We start from the raw sequence: 22,541 nt of genomic DNA, 5'->3' as shown, positions 1-22,541 counted from the left end.
CCTGGCCCCAGGCTGTGAGCACACAGAGTGCTGCAAATCAAAGACTTAGATCTCTCTTTAAAGAGGTTCCTCTGTGGACACTCCTCCTCCTCCTCCAAAGCAGCCCAGCAGCTCTGAGGTGAGCAGAGGAGTCCAAGATTGCAGGATCATCTTCAAAAATCCCACAACCTCGAAGTAAACTCCTTTCTCTACTAGGACTCCATTTTATCTATCTCACTGCTTGGGGAATGGTATAATCAATCACACATACTGGGTCGGTTAATATGATCATCTTACTTTTTCTAAAATCCCAATAAAGTATAAAAAAGTCTGCCACTTGATTCTTCAAATTATTCAGTATTAAAAAAAAAACACAAAACCAATACATAAGATGTCTATTCAGCAACATTTTACAAGGATGAACTTATTTACAAAACTGAAACAGCTTTGTAGACTTAGAGAACAATCTGAGAGTTACAGAGGGAAAGTGTTGGGGGAGAGAGAGACGGGAAGTTTAATATTGACATGTGCTATATTTAAAATAAAATGATTTCCATAAAAACTAATAAAAGCAATGCTAGATGGCCAAATAAAAAGATGAAGTATTTTCTGTTTGAGACATCCAGTGTGGTGCCACTAGCCATATGAGGCTGGGTGTGTGCACACTAATTCAATTCAGTCATGTCCGACTCTTTGCAATGCCATAGACAGTGTGAGGCTCACTAGGCTCCTCTGTGCATGGGATTCTCCAGGCACGAATCCTGGAGTGGGCAGCCATTCCCTTCTCGAGGGGATCTTCTTGACCCAGGAATCGAACCCACATCTCTCATGTCTCTTGCATTGGCAGGTGGATTCTTTACATCTGAGCCACCGGGGAAGCCCCCTCAATCTCTTCCCAGCCATGTGCAGTGAGGATGCTGGGGTTCCAGGGGTAGAAACAGGACAACAAAATCCCCCTCAGTCTGGACCTGCACTGCCTGATAAAGTAGTTACCCAGCCACGCGGGACAAACATTGACTCTACATGTGTATGAAGTGACGCGTTCAGTTCTTCAGTCACACCCACCATGTTTCAAGTGCTCAGGAGCGTCATGTGGCCAGGTGCCAGGGTGCTGGACAGGGAAGATGTTTAAAGAGTCCCATCCTCACAGAGAATTCTACTGGACATTCCACTCTAGATCACTGAAGGGCTGCAGAGAGAACGCTTGCCTCAGGGAGGCGTTGCACGTGTTGTGTGAATCCATCGATATTTGCACATTTTGTCTTCTTTGCTTCTTGTCACCAAAGCCAAGGATTTGAGATTCTTGTGCCTCTTAAGTTATCAGCTGGTGGCACAATGTGGCTTGGCTCACTCAAGCGGAGGGCTGAAGGATAGCACCATGAGGACCCGGTGTGAGCTGAGCTGGCAAGTGGGGTGAAGATCAGGCTCCACTGAGCTTTAGTTGCTCATTGAGCTGTCTGTGAGCAATATTTCTCCTGGCTTAGAAGTAAACCACCCAAGAACTGTTTTACCAAGAGAAATGTCAGGATCGCTACAAATGAAGACATGCAGGAGTGTCTTTTCCTGTTGCTACTGTGAGTGAGCACATACCACACAGCTCTGCGATATATCTGAACGTGCAATCATTCCATAATATATGTAACTCAGGTCATTAGCTTGAACACCACAGGGCTGTATGTCAATTATAACTCAGTGAAACTGGATAGATAGATAATATATGTGCTTAGTCGCTTGGTCATGTCCAGCTCCTTGTGACCCTTTGGACTGAAATGTTATAGGATCCTCTTTCCATGCGGTTCTCCAAGCAAGAGTATTGGAGTGGTGAGTTCCCTGGTGGCTCAAACAGTAAAGCATCTGTCTACAATGCGGAAGACCAGGGTTCAGTCCCTGAATGGGGAAGATCTCCTGGAGAAGGAAAGGCAGCCCACTCCAGTATTCTTGCCCAGAAAATCCCAGGGATGGAGGAGCCTGGTTGGCTACAGTCCCTGGGGTCCCAAGGAGTCGGACACGACTGAGCGACTTCACTTTCACTTCACCTTGCATTTCATTCTCCATAATGATATGTAGATAGATAGATCAATAGATTTTAGTGGTGGCTATACAAGTTCCTGAGGTGGTTGTTGACTTTAGCAGGATAATTCCTGTCTTATTTGTACTTTGCTTCATGATAGTATATCATATGTATTAATATATGCATCTGTCCTTGATCAGGAACTGTGATGAGGACCATTCTAGTCTGAATCCTGGAGTCTCTGTTGGATGAAGAGGAGAGCAAACTGTAGCACCAAAGGATGCTTTGAAGGGACAGAAATGACTCACATGCTTCACCTCAAGGGGACAGAGAAACATCCTGCTTCTTACACACCCTGACGTGTCCCTGGGAGAAGTAAAGCCTGCTCTCTGGGCCCGGGAGGAAGAGCGGGGCTCTCTTGTGAGAGCAGACTGTACTTTGCAAATTTCCCCAGCCATCCTCGCCCCCCACCCTTCGGTTCACCAGGTCTCTGAGGGCATCGCTGGTGCCTCCACCCAACCAAGGCATGGAATGAAGGTCACACCCATCTCTTCTACTCTTACATCTGGTATTCAATCACGCAGTAAAAGAATTCAGCCTCCAGGGTGCCCCTGACCCCTGCTGTTCTCTCCGTCCACATAGTCCAGCCCACAGCCACACCTGGGTCCCAGTCATAACCTCCCTGGGTTCTGAGCTCCAGACCCACACTCCCATCTCAGGTCCACCCTCCACATTTCATCTTTCTAACTCACATTTCAGAATCTGCTTTCTGCCCCGAGCCCTTCCATGGTGCCCACACTTTCAGGGTAAACTCCAAACTCTTCTATCTGAATTCAAGCTTGCTCATGGTCGTCCAGAGGTGACCCCCACCCCCCAATCTCAGGTCTCACCTTTTCTTCCCTCCCAATGATACTGGTGCAGACACACCACACACACACACACACACGCACGCACACACACACGCATTGTGCAGAGAAAATAACATTTCTCTGCTGTCTCATCTCAGCTCTTCTGAGAACACTCAGCTCAACAAGTTCTTTTTCTCCTCCCAATTGAAAGGAGATTCAAAGGTAGACGCTGTCATTTCCATCATTTGTTAATGGGTTTTTGCATTATTAATGGAAAATTTTCATAAGAAAAAATCGACATAAATCATTTAGAATGCTGGTTGACATGCCCATATTGGAATAATTGAAGGCCAAGAATTATTTTTTTAATTAAAAAAATTACACTTATACTCTAATTTCCCTTTTCTCTACAGCGGCTAATATAATGTGACCTTCATAAAGTTTTCTTATCATAGTCTTTTGCTTGTATATTGCATTTCTCTTAAAAATTAAACCATCATCCTTGAACAGTGGGCAGCACTGTATATGCCCACCACCAACTCCCCATCCTCCCAGAGAGTCCCTGTGTCCCAGGGTCTAGGGAATATTCTTTTCTCTCTAGACTGTACTCGCTCCTCCCCCATGGTTTCCACACCTCCTCAAGCAGCCTCTTCCCTCAAGTACAGTGTAGACGCTGTTGTTCAGTCACTAAGTCATGTGTGACTTTTGTGACCATAGACTGCAGCTCTCCAGGCTTCTCTGTCCTTCACTATCTCCCAGAGTTTGCTCAAACTCAAGTCCATTGAGTCAATGATGCCATCCAACCATCTCATCCTCTGTCGACCTCTTCTGCTCTTGCCCTCAAACTTTCCCAGCATCAGGGTCTTTTCCATTAGTCAGTTCTTTGCATCATGTGGTCAAATTCTTGCAGCTTCAGCTTCACCATCAGTCATACCAATGAATACTCTCAGGGCTGATTTCCTTTAGGATTGATGGGTTTCATCTCCTTGCTGGCCAAGGGATTCTCAAGAGTCTTCCCCAGAACCACAGTCTAAAAGCATGTTCTTCAGTGCTCGGCCTTCTTTACGTCCAGCTCTCACATTCGTATGTGCCTACTAGGAAACCATAGCTTTGACTATAGGGACCTCTGTTGGAACAGTGATTTCTCATCCACTGTCGAGGTTTGACACAGCTTTTCTTCCAAGGAGAAAGGTCTTTTAATTTCATGGCTGCAGTTATTATCTCCAGTAATTTTGGAGTACAAGAAAAGAAAATCTGTCACTGTTTCATTTTTTTCCACTTTTTTTTTCTGCCATATTGTGGTGGGACTAGAGTTCATGAGCTTAATATTTTAAGATATTTGCAGTGTAGATATAGACTCCAGTTATTCTCATAATTTTTCTTTTCAAAAAATAATTGATTATTAGCATTTGATGCCTGCATTGTGCAGAATCTGACTTCTTCAAGGATCTACAGAAGATGGGTTTACCTGGGTCATGGGTGTATTTCTCCTGTGTGCCACCAATGCCTGGGACAGAGTAGGTGCTCTGCAATAATTTATGAACTGACCTAAGATGCGAAGTAAATTTCTGGAGGGGACTGGGAAAATAAATTTCTTAATCCTAGTTGGAACGAGACAGCCTGGGGCTGAATCAGGGCGAGAGCCTGGGTCCCACCCTATAGAGCAGGCGGCTAGACCTAGCATAAAGAGAAAGAGCTGAGACCTCAGGTCTGAGCTGAGAGGCCTCCTGAGCCCTGCCTGGAGACATCAGAGTCAGGTCCACGGAGGGGCTGCCCCCTTGCTGCGGGTCCACGCCCATGGGAACCCCAAGGGGCGGCAGCAGACCCCCAGGGACCACATCCTGTTTGTCCTCAAGGGCCCCATGGTCTCCTCACCTGCACAGGCCGGTGGTGGGCGTGTCTAGGCACTCAGAGCTGCAGACATGCCTTCCATCCTCTCTGCGCCTCTCTGCCTGGGCCAGTTGTGGAGGGCAGGAGGGGACCGCAGGGGGACGCGGGATGCCCACCCCCCACCCCCAGCTCACAGGAATGTCAGGACTCAGGCAGCTTGAGGGACCAGGGATCCTGATAGGGAGAGAATGAGCCCAGGCTTTCGCTGGCAAATCTCTCACTTCCAGGGCTGAGTCTGGGCCAGAGGACCCCGAACCCTGCAGGTGAGTCTTCCCAGGGCTCCTGGGTCCCCATGTCTCACTTCAGTCCCAGGAATTCGGTGGGGGAGGAGGTGGGGGCACTGGGATCCTAGAGTGATGGTGGTGAAACCTGGAAGGGCTCCTGAGCTGAGCTGGGGAGTGTGGAGTGGGGAGGCCCTGGGTCTCAGGCTTTGATTTCCTTCCAGGGACTTTCCAGAAACTCACCATCTGGGCTGAGACTCGTTTGGGCCACTCAGGGTGCCCATGTGAATACACTGTATGCAGAGCTGGAGTGTGAGCGTGAGTACACAGACCATCAGGGAGTATGCTGCAGTTGGCCTGCAGTGTTTGGAGAAGGACATGGCGACTCATTCCAGTATTCCTGCCTGGAATATCCCATGGATATTGGAGCCTGCCAGGCTACAGTCCATTAGGTTGTAGAGAGTCAGACATGATTGAGTGAATTAATTTTCCTTCATTTCATTTAAGATTTATTTATTTTACTGGTTCCATTTTCTAATCTCATAACGTATATATTTTATTAAAGTCTGGTTGACTTACAGTGTTTCAGGGTCATGGGAAGGTGATATTCAGGTATACAAACACGCATACATTATTTTTCAGATTATTTTCCAGTTTAGGTTGCTGCAACACATTGACTGTGGTTCCCCGTGCTATACAGTAAATCTTTGCTGCTTGTTGCACATCTTTTTAATTAGAAACCTGGCCCTTCTATTCACACTTCTGTTTATAAGTTTATGGTCTATTCCACCTCAGGGCTCTGCTACACTGGCAGTGAAAGCACGATGCCAAAATCCAACCAGGTCCACGTTAAAAGGAAATGGAAAACAGTGGCAACGTGAATTGTGGGAGGAAATATTGAATCACATTATCTACTGCTGGGCTTCGCTGGTGACTCAGATGACAGAGAATCCGCCTGCAATGCGGGAGACCTGAGCTCGGTCCTTCAGTTGGGGAAACAGTGGCAACGTTAATTGTGGGAGGAAATATGGAATCACGTTATCTGTTGCTGGGCTTCCCTGGTGACTCAGATGATAGGGAATCTGCCTGCAATGCGGGAGACCTGAGCTCGATCCCTCAATTGGGAAGATCCCCTGGACAAAGAAATGGCAAGCACCCCAGTATTCTTGCCCGGAGAATCCCCATGGACAGAGGAGCCTGGGGGCTTGCAGCCTGTGGGATCACAAAGAGTCAGACATGACTGAGGGACTAAGACTATTCTCAAGGCTCTGAACTTGAAAGGTATTACACTTTCACTTTGATAAAGAGGTAAAAAGTGGCAGAACAGAGAAAAACCCATTGTCTGGTCAGGGGCTTAGAGGGAGAGTATGACCAGACCTGCATGGAGAGCTTCAAGAACAGGGGATTCCAAGATTAAAAGTTTTCAACAGTGGAGGGGAGGTAACTATAGCTATGGCTGATCCATGATGATGTATGGCAGAAACTAACAATATTGCAGTTTTCTTAAATTAAAACTAAATTAATTAAGGAGAAAGAAAGCTTGCAACAGGACTTCCCTGATGGTCCAGTGGTTGGAAATCTGCCTGCAGATTTCTAATTAAAAATGTGGGGGACAGGGGCCTGATCCTGGGACTGGGAAAATTCCTCATGCCTCGGGCATTTAAGCCCGTGAGCCACAAGCCCATGTGCCTAGAGCAGGTGCTCCAGAACAAGAGAAGCCAGGGCGCTGAGAAGACCCTGCACCACAGCAAAGAGCAGCCCCCCCCTTCCCACAACTAGAGAAAGCCTGTGCCCAGTACAGCCATTAATGAATTAATTAAAGCATTGCAACAACCAGCTACCCCTCCTCCTCTTTTAGTGTGTGTGTGTGTGTCTGTGTGTGTGTGTGATGTAGGTATGAAAGTGTGAGTTCACAGGTGGGTGTTTAATCTGTAATGTTCTCTCTTCTTGGAATGTTCTTCCCAATGGACTAGGGTTATTTTACATTTGTAAACACTGTTTGACCATCCCTCTCACTCCCCAAAAATCCCATCTAACTCAGGTAATATGATACTTTGGAGCACAAGTTTGCCCTCTCGTTGGTCTGCTGGATTTCCATATAAAGTCACTATTCCTTTTCTGAAGATCTCATCACTCTCTCCCTTAACAACAACATGAGGTTGGATGCAGAGCAATTCATGAGACATTAGCAGCAGTGGTGAACATTTTGGACAAAATCCACAGATGTCACTCTCAGAATTGATACTTCTGATTTAAAAGGAGATATGCAGATTGCCAACAGGCATATGAAAAGATGCTCAGCATTACTCATTAGCAGAGAAAGGCCAACTGACAGCAATGATGTACCACCTCATGCCGTTCAGAATGGCCATCATTAAACAGTTGAGGAATAATAGATGCTGGAGAGCATGTGGAGAAGAGGCAAACCCTCTTACACTCTTGGGGGAGTGTAAACTGCTGCAGCCACTGTGGAAAACAGTATGGAAGTTCCTTAAAAAACTAAAAACAGAGTTTCTATATAATCCAACAATTCCAGTCCCGAGCATATATCTGGAATAAAACTATACCTTGAAAAGATTCATGCATCCCGTTGTTCATGGCAGCACAACTTACAATAGCCAGGACATGGGAACAGCCTAAATGTCCATCGACAGATAAATGAATAAATAAAATGGCTATGCTTATGCACACAAGAATGGAATACCACTCAGAGATTTAAAACATGAAATAATGCCATTTGCAGCAGCATGGATGGACCTGGAATTATCATAATAAGTGAAGTAGACAGAAAGGGAATGACAATGTTCATGTGATATCACCCATCTGTGGAATCTAAAAGGAATATATCAATGCAACAAGAATAGACTCGCAGACATAGAGAATAGGCTTGTGTTTGTCAAGGGGGAGGAATGGATCAGGAACTTGGGATTAGCAGATGAAATCTATTTTACATAAAATGGATTAACATTGAGGTCCTACAGCATGGCACAGGGACTTCTACTCAGGATCTTGCCGTAAATGATAACTGAAAAGAATATATATGTCGAGCTGAATCAATTTTCTGCACAGCAGAAATGAACTATACTTCAAAATATTTTTTTAATTATAAAATTTGTGGTTTATATTCTGTAATGAAATATTATATGGCAGTAAAAATGCACACACTGAAATGACAAAAAATATAGATCAATTCTGAAACATGATATTAAGTAAATAAATGAAATTTTGAGAGAAGTGACTGTACTGTTAGTGTTTTGCATACATAATGATCAAAAGGAGACCAGATTTGTTCCTTAGGGAGCATCACTAATGTTAACAACCCCCAATCCCAGCAAAATGGTGTGGAACCACTGCCCTTACTGAGTTCCTTTCCTGTCTATGAACAACAGCTGAACTGGGTGTATGTCTGCTCTTGGAGTCCTGAAACAGCTGGGCTGTTTTGTCCCTGTTTGGAGTTGATTGTATATATGCCCCTCGCTCAAGCATTCTGGAGCTTGGAAGTCTCTGCTTGACATATTTTGTGTTCATTTGAGTATGTAGTAAGCAAGGTTGTCCACTTTTTCAGGCAGAACAAATCCCCCTCCCAAAAAAACACCACCTTGATCTTTACACACATTATCTTTGTGTACATGTGTGGTCCTTGGATTGGAAAGGGAGCAAGAGAGAGAGACAGAGAGAGAGTGTGTGTGCAAAGTTTCCATTCACAGTCACAGAATAATTTCAGATGAAGAAGAGTCAGAGAAAGACAAATGTCAAATGATATCACTTACTTGCGACATCCCAAAAAATGAACTTATTTATAAAACAGACTCACAGGGAATAAACTTATGGTTACCAGGAGGGATAGTGTCAGGGGGATTACAAGTTTGGGATTGACTATACACAGGGCTATATTTAAAGTAGATGACCAACAAGGAACTACTGTTATAACACAGAGAATTCTACTTAATATTCTGTGACTATCTAAGTGAATAAAGAAATTGGAAGCAATAGATGCATGTATATGTATAACGGAATCACTTTGGTGTACAGCTGTAACTAACACAGTTAGTTAGCCTCTGAATCACATATATTACAATATAGAATTTTTTGCAATTTTCAAAGAGCCATAAAGTGCATGTCTGTTCCTCTCACAAGAATGCAGAATCAAAGTCTGTATTAGTGAGTCTTTAATTGGGAACCTCCACTGAGCTTGATATATGAGGTGAGTACATCGGATTTCTCTTCTGCAAGACTTAAGATTAATGACATTTATCATGAGCTTGGGAAAAGCATGCTGCATGGTATATACTGAATCACTGTTACTATTTCATGAGGCATCAAAACCTATTCAAATCCTCCTACGTTTGTACTGTTTAGGGAAACAACAAATATAAAAATAAATGAAAAAGAAAAAAAAGATTCATGCACCCCTACGTTCACAGCAGCTCAATGTACAATAGCCAAGACATGGGAACAGCCTAGATGCCCATCGACAGATGAATGGATAAAGAGGATGCTGTACATGCCTACACACACACAATGGAATACTACACAGACATTTAAAAAATGAAATCATGAGATTTGCAGCAGCATGGATGGACCTGGAGATTAACATAGTAAGTGAAGTAAGACACAAAGACAATTTTCATATGAGGACTCACTCATATGTGGAATCTAAAAAAGAACATATCAATGCAACAGGAACAGACTCACAGACATAGAGAACAGGCTTGTGGTTGCCAAGGAGGGAAGGATTGAGAGCTTGGGATTAGCAGATGAAATCTATTTATACATAAAATGTATAAGCAGTGATGACCTACAGGATGACACAGGGGATTCTATCCAGCATCTTGCTGTAAATCATAATGGAAAAGAATACACTGGTCAAGCTGAATCAATCTGCTGCACAGCAGATATGAGCTATACTTCAAAAATTTTTTTTAATTAAAAAAAATTGCAGTTTATATATCTGCAATGAAAGAGTACTTGGCAGTAAAAATGCACAAACTGCAACAAAAAAGAATGCAAATCAATTTTGAAGCATGATATTAAGTAAATAAAAGGAAATTTAAGAACCCTGATTGTACTCACACTCCATTACATACATAAGAATCAAGAGGAGACCAGATTAATTACCTAGGGAGCATAACTAATCTAAGCATCCCCACTCCTAGCAAATTGGTACAGAATCACAGCCCTTACTGAGGTTCTATCATGTCCATGAACAAATGCTGACCTGGGTGTGTGTCTGCCCTTGGAATCCTGAAACAAATGGACAATTTTGTCCTGGTTTGGAACTGATTGTTGAGGACACGTCCCTCACTCAAGCATTCTGGAGATTGGAAATCTCTCCTTTATACATTTTTATGTACAAATCAACATTGTCCACCTTTTCTGGCAAAATAATTAAACCCCCCAAAAATCCAACAATCATCTTGCACACATTTTTTTGTGTACACCTGTGGTCCTTGGATTGGCATAAAGAAAGAGAGACAGAGAGAATGTGTGTGTGCAAAGTTTCCACTCATAGTCAGGAAATACTTTCAGATAAAAGAATATTCAGGGGAAGACAAATATCACATGATATCGCTTAATGGTGACATCTAAGAAAATGAACTTATTTACAAAACAGAATCACAGAGAATGAACTTCTGGTTACCAGGTGGGAAGGTGGGTGCTGGGAAGGATAGATGGCAGTTTGGCTTTGACATATACACACGGCTATACTTAAAATGGATGACCAACAAGGACCTATTGGATAGCACAGGGAACTCTGCTTAATACTCTGTAACTAGCTAAGTGGGAAATGAATTTGAAAAGCAATAGACGCATGTCTGTGTATAATCGAATCATCTTGTTGTACGCATGAAACTAACAGGTAGTTTCTTAATCACTTATACTCCACCTCAGAATTTTTACAAAATGTTCAAAGAGCCATAATATGCATGTCTCCTTCTCTTGTGAGAATGCAAAATCAGTCTCTATTAATGAGTCCTTAACTGGCAACCTGCACTGAGCCTGAAATACGAAGTGGGCACCTGAGATTTCTCTTCTGCAAAGAGTTAAGGTTAATGATATTTATCATGAGATTGGGGAAAGTATCCTGCATGATAAAACTGGATTTCTTTAGAAGGGCTGTCTTTCTTATGTAGATCATCTTTTAAAGCATTTTTATTTTATCAGGGCAACATACTATCTCTTATGTAAAAGCATAAGGAGATTGCTCGAATTCGCGGACATTCTGGTTGAGGATATAGATTAGTTATAGTTGTTTTCTCTGCACTGAACCCCATGGATTGTTTTATAGAGAATGAGTAAGAACCGGAAAATGAACCAGGTTACATGATTCAAAAAAAAATTCTTTTAAATCCAGGAGCAGAGAGAACTTAGAAAGCTTTGCTGAAAATAAATCAGTGTGGTTTTTTTTCTCTTCTGTGGTTACCATTAGAGAGTAAGCAGTTAGTAAGCCTGTAAATTTTTTTTTTTTCTTTGGTTGGGGGCTGGGCTTCATGGCTCTGAGGATCTCATCTTAGTTCCCCAACAAGGGATTGAACTTGGGCGTTCAGCAGTGAAGTCAGGGAGTAGCCACTGGATCACCAGGGAATTCCCAGACCTGCACAACTAAAGAAGAGCCCGTCATCAAACGAAGGAAAGGATCTGAGTCAATCATTCTTCAAACAAGATATTCATAGAAACTAAGCCTCTCAGGTGTTAAAGAATCTGCCTGCAATGCAGGAGACCCGGGTTTGATTCATGGGTTGGGAAAATCACCTGGAGAAGGAAGTGGGAACCCTCGTCAGCATTCTTGCATGGGAAATCCCTTGGACAGAAAACACAGTGGGATACAATCCATGGGGTCACAAGAGTCGGACACCACTTTGCAACTAAACCACCACCACCAACATGGTATACACTGAATCACCGTTAACACTTCATGTGGCAGCAAGACCTTTTCAAATCCTCCTACGTTTATAGTGTTCAGGGAGACAAAAGTGATGCTTGGGTCACGAGGCCTGCTCAGTGACAAGGCTGAGACAGACGTCCATCCCTGATGTGAGAAGAGGCTGCCCATCGTCCCCTGTGACCTGCACCAGGCTGACAGTACCAACAACACTGCCCGCGTTCTGCATCCTGTGACTCGATCAGCTTTGCTCAGTCCTGCCTCCTACCTCACAGAAGCAGAGCCATGTGGCCAACACTCCTCAGCCTCCTGAGTTTCGGTGAGTCTGGAAAGACACGGCAGGTTTGGTTTATGGTGGAAATCGGGGGTCTTCACACCACTGACCAGGTTCCCTGGATGAGGGTGCAAGGAGCGTGGGGTCCATCAGGACAAGCCATCTCTGACGGGCTTTTCCTTCTAGGATTCTCTGTGAGTCCGAGGATCTGGGCACCTGTGGGTGAGTCCTCCCCATCCCTTATGTCTGTGTTCAGCAGAGCAGTCGGGGTTGAGGCAGATGACACGGGGGACAGGGTGAGACCCCTGTCAGTACAGTGAGAGCCACGTGCCCTGTGGATTCCAGGTCCTCCTATTAGCCTTGATACTCACCTTCACTCTCCCCAGAGGTTAGCCCAGCTCTGGACTCTGGACCTGAAGGGACAGTGTGAAGTCTGGGAGCTGGGAGTTGGGGCCCTGAGTGCCATTTCTATCATCAGAGGAAGGCAAGTGGCTGCAGGCCACAGATCTCTCTCCGACAAGGTGGCATCTCCAACCGGCCCTTCACAACCGGATCTGCAGGACCGCCCGCTATACCTGACCCCAGGAGAGGGGCTGGGCATCAGGCAGGGCCACCTGGACCTGGTCCCACATTTGATGGATGCTAGCTAACAAAGGAGCGGGGTTCATGGTTTCCTTCCTGCTTTTCAGTCAGGTGCCTTTCTCTCTTCTTAGTTGTGTTACTGTTAGTCACTCAGTCGTTTCCAACTTATTGCGACCCCATGAAGTAGAGCTCACCAGGCTCCTCTGTCCATGGGTTCTCCAGGCAAGAATACTGGAGGGGGTTGCCATTTTCTTGCCGAGGAGATCTTGCCAGCTGAGAGATTGTATCCTGCTCTCCTGCATTGCAGGAATATTTTGTACCATTTGAACTACAACAAATGCAACAGGGAAGTCCTTTCATTCTTTTACATGCACCAATTTCTCTGCGGTGTTTTCTTTAGCCTGCATTGTGCAGCTTGCAGGATTTTAGTTCTCTGACCAGGGATCAACCCGGGCCCTTGGTAGAGAAAGTGCTGAGTCCTAACCACTGGACTGCCAGGGAATCCCCAGTGTTTTGTGTTTTGAGAGAAAGGTTCTCAAACTTTTGTCAACCCAAGGAAAGATTATTCTCCTGAGAAGAATCACTTCTGAGAATCATATTCTTAGAATCTCCATGATGTCCATCCTGGGTTGACTGTGTCTCTGTCTATCCCCAAGCCCTAGGTATACTTGAGCATCAAGGTGATGCAGTTTAGAGGAGGAGAGCTGGAAGAATTGAAGGGAAAGTGCCCATGAGGGCAGTGGGGAGAGGAGACTGTTCCTATTTTCCTCTCAAAGCCTGTGCCTCCATCTCTCCTAGGTGAATATGAGAAGCCCTCTTTGTCAGCCTGGCCAAGTGCCATGGTTCCCATAGGACAGACTGTGACTCTTCGGTGTCACTCCGATTTTCCACTTAAGAGATTCAGACTGTTCAAAAGAGATGGAACCAGTTTGCCCGAGCTCCAGGGTCATCATATCAACAACTTCACCCTTGGCCCGGTGACCAGGGAACATGCCGGGTCCTACACGTGTTCTGGAGGCTACTGGGACCCACACAGTGACCCCCTACAGATTGTGGTCACAGGTAGGAGGGGTCCAGACAGCCCGGAACGGCCGAGCCTGCAAGCAATCCTACCCTAGGTCCACAAGCCAGTGCACCCAAGGCTACTCAGGATTCCAAGTCAGGAGCGAACCAGTGAAAGAGAACCCACTCTGAGAGCTTAAACTCAGGGTGTTGAATAGATGGACGGGTGCCCCAGCACAGGAAGGAGGAGCATCCCTCGGCATTAGTTAGACAGGATGCGGCCACTGCCTGCCAGCAGGGAGGATGGGAACGACCCTGATCCAGCACCTGCCACCCAGTAGGGAGATGTGGTTCCCTGTGAAGGAGCTGGAGCCCCAGGAAGGAGTCTCAAAAATGTCTCCAGAGGCATGAGGTGGGGTCACAGATGGGTTCCATTGTTCCTCCACTGCCTTCTCAATGATGGGAGTCATTACTCATGTTATAAGAGATATATGTGAAGGGAGACAGGGTACGCATCCTGAGAACCACCGCAGCCCATCAAATGCAAATTAGGGATGGGAAGAGGCTGAGAGCATGGCAACCCACTCCAGTATTCTCACCTGGAGAATCTCATGGACAGAGGAGCCTGGCGGGCTACAGTCCATGGGGTCCCACAGAGTCAGACACCGCTGAAGCGACTGAGTATGCATTCACGAAGCTGAGAGCAGATTCAAAAGCTAAAGAGTTTAGAATAAACACATAGGAGGCTGGAGGTCTTGAGCAAAGAGAAAGAGAAAAGCATGAGCCAGAGCCTGAGAACAAGGCTAGAGAGAATGCAACAGAACAGACAGGAAGGGTAATTGGCTATGCTGGTTCATGGGAACAATTCTCACACTTTCAGATGTCAGCAGAAGTGCTGAGGTGGGGTGACCACGAAGCTCATAACCTCTTTGCTCCTAGGTGTGTTCACAAAACCCTTCATCTCAGCCCACCCAGGCCCTCTCGTGCAGGCGGGAGGGCATGTGACCCTTCGCTGTCACTCACAGCTGTTGTTTGACAAGTTTATCCTGCACCAGGAAAACAGCACAGGGCTTTTCCAGAGACATAGAGAGACGTTCACGGGCGGGCATGCCGCAGCTGACTTCTTCATTGGTCCCATTACCTCGGGGAGTGCGGGCACCTACCGATGCTACGGCTCTCTCAGCCGCTCCCCCTCTGAGTGGTCAGCCCCCAGTGACCCTATGGACATCATCATCACAGGTGAGTGTATTCAGACAAGTCCCTTCTGCTGTCTGTGTCACAGAAGGTCTGGTGTCCAGTCCAGCATCAGTACCGGGAGACAATGACAGGGACGCAGAGATGCTCACACACTCGGGAGAGAGAACAAACCAGGGAGAAAGAGGACGTGTGAATACCGAAGGAAAAGAGAACAGAGTACCTGCTATGTGCTAAAGAGAAGACACAGCTGGTGACAGACTGAAGCAGCAAGAATGTGAAAGAACGAGCAATGGAGAAAAATGTACCAGAGCAGGGACCCGGGCAGTTCCCGGCTCAGGCAGCCAACGATGGTTGGTTAAGGGGTTGGTTTCCCTCCTTAATGTCAGAGCTCCCTTCCCCTGTCAGGAGCGCTGTGGCACCAGACGCCCTTGCAATCTGGGCCCTGGGTGGTCAGGATGGAGGTCGACACCTTGAAGTTGCTCAGCCTTGTGGTTTAATGCGTCCTTCTGCACAAAGAGGAAGGAGTTCTCCCTGCCAACCCTCCCCACTGTGGAGTCCCTTCCAGCCCCTGGGGGTGGGCAGGGCAGCACTGAACACTCCCTCAAGTTTGAAGTGGTCTAAGATCCAATGAGATTCTGGCAATCTCCCGGCCATAATGTCTGTTTCTGGGTCAGTACCATGTTTTCTGATGGTCCCAGCAGAACCTAGTAGGTTCGGTCTTTCAAGAGAACCCCACGTCTTGTTGATTTTTGAAGTATATATTTTAATTATTTTTGTTGAAGTCTAGTTGATTTTTGATCTTGCTAATTCCTGTTGTACATAAGACTGATTCAGTTGTTCATTTACATATATTTCTTTTCAGAGAAAGGATATTAAATGACTGTCCGTTATTAACGTTGTGTTTGAAATTTTCCCTGTGCTGGGTATTCGTTGCTGTGGGGCTTTCTGTCCTGGTGGTGGGAGGCCTTCTCACGCAGTGCTTCTCTTGTTGCACACTTCGGGCTTTAATCCTCTATTTAGGACTTGAGTTACTCAATGCTCTAAGATCAAGGTCTCCTCCTTCCAGGTCTGTTCAAGAAACCCTCTCTCTCAGCCCAGGGGGACCCCGTGATGAAGTCAGGAAAGAGTGTGACCTTGCTCTGCAGCTCCAAGCGCGCCTTTCACCAGTTCCATCTTCTCAGGGAGGGGAAGAACCTTGGGCGCCGGCTCGCGGGAGGGCGGGACCCCCGTGGAGCACTCGAGGCAGCGTTCCCTCTGGGTCCTGGGACCCCAGCCCACAGCGGGGTCTACAGGTGCTATGGCTCCTTCAATCACTCTCCCTATGCGTGGTCAGACCCCAGTGAACCCCTGCTCCTGTCTGTCTCAGGTGAGGAATCCTTTCCTGGCCCAGCTTTCTTGTTTCTGTTCAGTCGATAAGTTCTGTCCAAGTCTTTGTGATCACGTGGACTGCAGCATGACAGACTCCTGTGTCCCTCACTATCTCCCCTTCGTGGATCACAGCCTTGTCGTGATGAAGCTACTTGTGTAACTCAATGAAGCTATGAGCCATGTCGTGCAGGGCCGCCCAAGTCTGATGGGTCATAGTGACGAGTTCTGAAAAAATATGGTTCCCTGGAGGCGGAAATGGTAACTCACTGCACTATTCTTGTTTCCAGAGCGCCAAGAAGTGTCCCGTGCTTTACAGTGCACTAAATCACATCGCATTGCCCAAGAAGTCTGTTTGGCTTTTTCCATAACATCTTACTATATCACTGAGTTCTGTCTCAAAGGCCCTGTGCTGGTGTCAGGGAACCTTAGGGCTTCTGGAGAAATGGAGGCAATGAGAACCAGAGAGGAAGAGAGATGGTAGATGGCATCTCAACCCGCTTCCATCTCCTGTATGGGTGCTCCTCATCAGAATCCTGTCTATCCAGGCAAATAAAGAAAAGAGTCAGGGTAGATGCAGGAGGAGGAGAAGCTGGCTTGATTTGGGAAGATCAGAGATTGCATCCGCCCCTTGCTCTTAGTGCTTTCCCAGAAGCACCTGTGAGACACAGGTGATTTCCCAGTTAAGGAGCATCGATACTCATTCTCGGAGCAATGAGAATGTCTCTTGCTTACAGCTGTCTTTCACCACCAGGAATATCCTTCCCGCATCCTTCCACCATCACTTCTCCAGGATGGAGAGTCTACTCAACCCATTCACAGGGAGGGACCAGGAGCTCTCCCCTCCCCCTTCAGTGTTCTGGGGGATGACAGAGTAAGGATAGGCAGGAGGTCGTTTCATAAAGAATAGTCCTCATTCAGTGGTTATGAGGAAGGTTACCTGCTCACCCCTTCTGTCTGTTTTCCCCTAGGATCCACTACAAGTACTTGCCCATCAACCATGGATCCACACACCACAGAAGGTAAGCAAGACAGTCTTCTATCTCAGCAAATTTCTGAGAAGATAGAGGGTTCCTGTGTGAGTGTTGGTTCTACCACCTCCCATTTCTGTGATTTGGGCTCCTCAACATCCGTGTCTTGTCAGCATTTGAGATCATGGTCTGTATTAGAGCCAGAGGGGGCATTGAGTTTCTCATGCTCTGGGACTGGGATTTTCTAAATTGAAGAAAGCGAGACAGAGTTACTTGACCCCATGCTTAAGGGAGATGCTTATCCTCCATCCACCAGTATTTGGGGAACGATGGCATTGGACAAGCAGAGAATTTTGGGCAGCACGTTAAAGATGGGCTATTTCTCTGTTAGTGTTTTATGAACAAAACATTCCACAGTTCAGAAATAGAAGTATCATTTCTTCTTGAGGATTCCATTCCAGGTATATGTGGATGGAGGGGGAAATGTATTGAGGATTAGAAGAAGTCCCCATTCATGCAAAAATACCATGCCTTGTCATGCGGGCAGCAGAGAAAACTGCATCGGTGCCTGGGGGACCTTGGTTCAGACCTCTGCTCGTCTGCACAGCCTCTTTACTTTATCCACTGCTAGCATCTCTCCTGGAGGCTTTGGTACCTGCTGGGAAGTGGAGACCATAACTGATCAGCTTGAGAGCTGCTGACACACCCTGACACAAGGATACAATAAATCCTGTGTGTAGGGGCAGGGGGTATGCAACCAAAACCCAAACCTTCTGCCATTTGCTTGTTGGCAGAAGCACGGCTTCCTCAAGGCCACTCCAGCCAGCTGCACCTTCTCCTTAGGCTCTCCGTAGCCTTCATCTATACCAGCATCCTCCTCGCTGTTCTTCTCTGTCACTGGTTACCCAACAAGTAAGTATGAAGAGCCAAACTCTCATTGGTGTTCTACGCAAAATCATGTCTCAAGGAGGGAAGGACAGTGTCATCTGACCCAGGGGGAGGTGGGCTCAGAGCAGAGAATGGCGTTTTCACTTCCTGTAGGTTAAGAACTGATTTCCGTTGTTGTATTCCCTGAGGGAATATCGTCCTGAAAACCATGGCACCCTGTTCTTTATATGAAAATATGTGTTCGTTTATTTTTGCAGCAGGTCTTGGCAGCAGCATGGGTTATCTTAACTGTGGTGCTGGGTGCGGTTCAAGGCTCCGGAGCTCACGGGCTCAGCAGTTGCAGCCTGTAGGGCTTAGCTGCTTCACAGTACATGGGGTCTTGGTTCTCCCACCAGGGACAGAACCCACACTCTCTGCACTGAAAGGAGCACTCTTTATCCCCAGCCGCCAGGGATGCTCCAAGCCCTGTTCTTCCCTCTAGCCACAGCCGTCTGTTCTTGTGCCCTTTATGATCTGGGAATCTGCTGATACACATAGATGATGGTCCATAACAGAAGCCGTAGGATGGGATCCATGGGTTTGCACAGGTTCCAGAGAGAGCCTGTCAGTGGATGGGCTTATATATGGTTTTCTTTTTCTTTTTTTTTTTGAAAGTGGAGTAGACAGGCTTAGCAACCTGGGCAACAACCATGCCTTTTCCTGGCTTTGATGTCCCCACCAAAGATACAGAGATCTAGGAGAATCGCCCCCAACCTAAGAGCCTTGACACTCTTCCATTTGCAGATGTTGCAATCATGGAAGGAGAGCCCAAGGAAGACAGAACAATGAAGAGTGAGGTGAGTCCTCCCTGCCCAAACCCTTGCCATAGCCCGAGCCCCTCCAATGCCCAATGCCCCAGCCTTCAAAGATCACGTCTCAGTCCATCAGTCACATTTCCTTCCTCTCAGGACTCTCCAGCAGAAGACGTGATATACACCCCCTTGGACCATGGAACCCTCTCTTAGAGGTTGTTCACTCTCACTATCCTGAGCCCCATGCACCTCTCTGCTGATCCCAGTATCTATGAGGAATTCGATGTAAACCAAGACCATGCTGAGCCCTGATCTGCCCCATCCTTGAACACACAGAATGTCATAAAAAAAAGACTGGATCTCTTTTGAAAGGGGTTCCTCCGTGGATACTCCTTCACCTCCTGCAAAGCGGCCTAGCAGCTCTGAGGTGAAGAGTGGAGTCCAAGAATTACAGGGTCATTTCAGAAATCTCACAACATTATTAGCAATCCCCTGGCTATACTAATCCTCCATTTTAAGTATCAAATCTTTGGGGAGACGTTATTATAATCAGTTGCACATAGTGGGTAGGTTGCCATGATCATCCAACTTTTTCTAGAATTCCAGGAAAGCATAGAAATTTGCAAGTTGAGCCTTCAAATTATTAAGTTTAAAATAATAGAAATCCAATTAAAAAAAACCTCCATTCATGAATAGTTAACAAGGGTGAACTTATTCACAAGACAGAAAGAGACTTGAAGACTTAGAGAACAATCTTAGAGTTACCGAGGAGGAGGTTGGGGGCGGGGAGAGATTGGAAGTTAAAGATTGACATGTGAACACTGCTATATTTAAAACAAAATGCTTTCCATGAAACAACAATAAAAGCAATGCAAGTTGGCAAAATAAAAAGTTGAAGTATATTCTGTTTGGCATAGCCAATATGGTGCCACTAGCCATAGGAGGCTGCGTGTGTGCGTGCTAAGTGGATTCAATCATGTCTGACTCTTTGCGACCCATGGACAGTGTGTAGCTCGCTAGGATCCGCTCTGCATGGGATTCTCCAGGCAAGAATCCTGGAGTGGGTTACCATTCCCTTCTCGAGGGGATCTTCTTGACCTAGGGATCGAACCCACATCTCTCATGTCTCTTGCAATGGCAGGCGGATTCTTTACTACTGAACCATCGAGGAAGTTCCCTCAATCTTTTCCCAGGCATGTGCACTGAGGCTGCTGCGGTTCCAGGGGTAGAAACAGGACAACAATATCCCCCTGCATCTGGATCTGCACTGGCCAATAAAGTACTTACCCAGCCACGCGGTACAGACAGTGACTCTACACGTATGTGAAGTAAAGCTTTTGGTTCTTCAGTCACACTCACCACGTTTCAAGTGCTCAGTAGCGTCCTGTGGCCAGGTGCCAGGGTGTTAGACAGAGCGGATATTTAAGAAGTCTTGTCCTCACCGAGGATTCTACTGGACATTCCACTCCAGATCATTGAGGGTCTGCAGAGGGAACACTAGCCCCAAGAGGCTTTGCGGGTGTTGTGTGAATCCACCAATATTTGCAAGCTTTGTCTTTTTTGCTTCTTGTCACCAAAGCCAAGGATTTGAGAATCTTGTCCCGTTTAACTTATCAACTGGGTAACAATGTGGCTTGGCTCACCCAAGTGGAGGGATGAAGAGCATAACACCATGAGGACCCCAGTGTGAACTGAGCTGGCAAATGGGGTGAAGATCAAGCTCCAGGCCTTAGTTGGTCATTGAGCTGTCTGTGTGTGATGTCTCTCCTGACTTAGAACTAAACCGCCCAAGAATTCTTTCACCAAGAAATGTCAGGATCACTAGAAGTGAAGACAGGCTGGGCTTTTGTGCTGCTACTGTCACTGTTCCATTTTTTCCCTTATTTTCCTCTTTCTGCCTTTAAGTGCTGGGACCAGATATCATGATCTTCATTTTTTTAATGTTCACAATGTAGACATGAACCCCAGTTATTCCCATATTGTTTCTTTTAAAATAATAATTGAATGCTAGCACTTGATGCCCGCCTTCTGCTGAATCTGAGTTCTTCAACCAACTACAGAAATGGGTTTACCTGGATCATGGGTGTATTTCTGCTGTGTGACACCAATGCTTGTTACAGAGTAGGTCCTCTGCAGTAAATATGAGCTTACTGAAGATCAGAAGTAAATTCCATTTCTGGAGGGGACTGGGGAAATCAAGTTCTGAGTCCTACTTGGACCCAGGCTGTGACGGCTGACTCAGGACGAGAACCTGGGTTCCTGGAGCACGGGGTCAGACCAGGCAGAAAGAGGTGAGACGTCAGATAGGGGCTGAGATGACTTCTGAGCCCTGCCTGGAGACATCGGAGCCGGGTCCCTGAAGGGGCTGCCCCCTTGCCTGGGTCCAGGGCCGTGGGAACCACAAGGGGTGGCGGCAGACCCCTAGGGACCACATTATGTTTGTCCTCTAGGGCCCAGGGGTCTCCTCATCTGTATGCGTAGGGGTGGGGGCAGCTGGGCAATCAGAACTTCAGACATGCCTTCCATCCTCCCTGTGCTTCTCTGCCGCGGTCGGTTGTGGAGGGCAGGGAGGGGACAGCAGGAGGGCAGAGGACACCCACCTTCCCCCGGTTCATGGAAACCTCAAGTTTTGGGCAGCTGGAGGGACCAGGGATACGGATGGGAAGAGAATCAGCCCAAGCTTTTGCTGGTAAATCTCTCACTTCCAGGGCTGAGTCTGGGCCAGGAGACCCCAAAGCCTGAAGGAGGGTCCTCTCGAGTCTTCTGGGGCCCATGTCTCACTTGAGCCCTAGAAACTCGGTGAGGGTTGAGGTGGGAGTTCTGGGATGCTGGTGAAACCTGGAAGGGCTCCTGTGCTGAGATGGGGAGTGAGGGGTGGGGAGGTCCTGGGACTCAGCCTCTGACTTCCTTCCAGGGACCTTCCAGAAACACACCATCTCAGCTGAGACTCTTTTATGCAGTGTCAGAGTGCCCATGTGAATACACTGTAGGCAGAGTTGGAATGTGCAAGTGAGTACACAGACCATCAATGAGTATGCTGCATTTGGCCTGCACTATTTGGGGCTGGAAAGGCAATGCATTCCAGTATTCTTGCTTGCAAAACCCCATGGAAGGGGGGCCTGTCAGGGTATAGTCCAGGGGGTCAAAAAGAGCCAGACATAACTGAGCGACTTCACTTTCTTTCATTTCATTTTAAAATTTATTGATTTTACAGGTATCATTATTTGACCTTCATAATATATATATTTGAGTGAAGTTAGTTGACTTACAGTGTTTCAGGTCCACAGTGAGGTGATTCAGTTATATATATACACATGGTATTTTTCAGATTATTCTCCATTTTAGGTTATTACAAGATATTGACTATAGTTCTTGGTGCTATATGGTAAACCTTTGTTGCTTCTTGCATATCTGTTTTTTAATTGGAAAGTTAGCATTCTATTAATACTTCTGTTTAAAAATTTATGGTACATTCCACTTCAGATTTACGCTACACTGATAGTGAAAGGTTGATGCCAGACTCCCACCATGGCCTCACTGAAACTAAATGGAAACAATGGCAATGTGAACTTTGGGAAATAAAAATGAGTCTTCTTATGTTACTGGCGGGCTTCCCTGGTGACTCAGAAGATAACCATC

The 22,541-nt window shown here is 46.4% G+C and overlaps 1 protein-coding gene across 1 annotated transcript; it reads left to right on the top strand.

The window, feature by feature from the left end:
• Positions 1–12,117: 12,117 nt before the first annotated feature.
• On the top strand, positions 12,118–19,115 carry LOC136157675 (putative killer cell immunoglobulin-like receptor like protein KIR3DP1). The gene is made up of 10 exons (XM_065919487.1): positions 12,118–12,151; positions 12,293–12,328; positions 13,487–13,750; positions 14,630–14,929; positions 15,954–16,253; positions 17,224–17,274; positions 18,018–18,135; positions 18,593–18,600; positions 18,895–18,947; positions 19,059–19,115. Exons 1-10 carry the CDS (start codon positions 12,118–12,120, stop codon positions 19,113–19,115), a joined length of 1,221 nt encoding a protein of 406 aa, XP_065775559.1.
• Positions 19,116–22,541: the final 3,426 nt, after the last annotated feature.

The sequence above is a fragment of the Muntiacus reevesi genome, chromosome 2, assembly GCF_963930625.1.
Source record: "Muntiacus reevesi chromosome 2, mMunRee1.1, whole genome shotgun sequence".
Classification (NCBI taxonomy): Eukaryota; Metazoa; Chordata; class Mammalia; order Artiodactyla; family Cervidae; genus Muntiacus; species Muntiacus reevesi.
This window is presented reverse-complemented; position numbering and strand designations above follow the sequence as displayed.

What these genes read in the sequence shown, in the direction of transcription:
- LOC136157675 (XM_065919487.1), top strand. Translation starts at nt 12,118, where the DNA reads ATGTGGCCAACACTCCTCAGCCTCCTGAGTTTCG. An exon ending in GAGGATCTGGGCACCTGTGG is followed by an intron (nt 12,329 to 13,486) that starts GTGAGTCCTCCC and finishes CATCTCTCCTAG; the next exon opens with GTGAATATGAGAAGCCCTCT. An exon ending in CCTGCTCCTGTCTGTCTCAG is followed by an intron (nt 16,254 to 17,223) that starts GTGAGGAATCCT and finishes GTTTTCCCCTAG; the next exon opens with GATCCACTACAAGTACTTGC.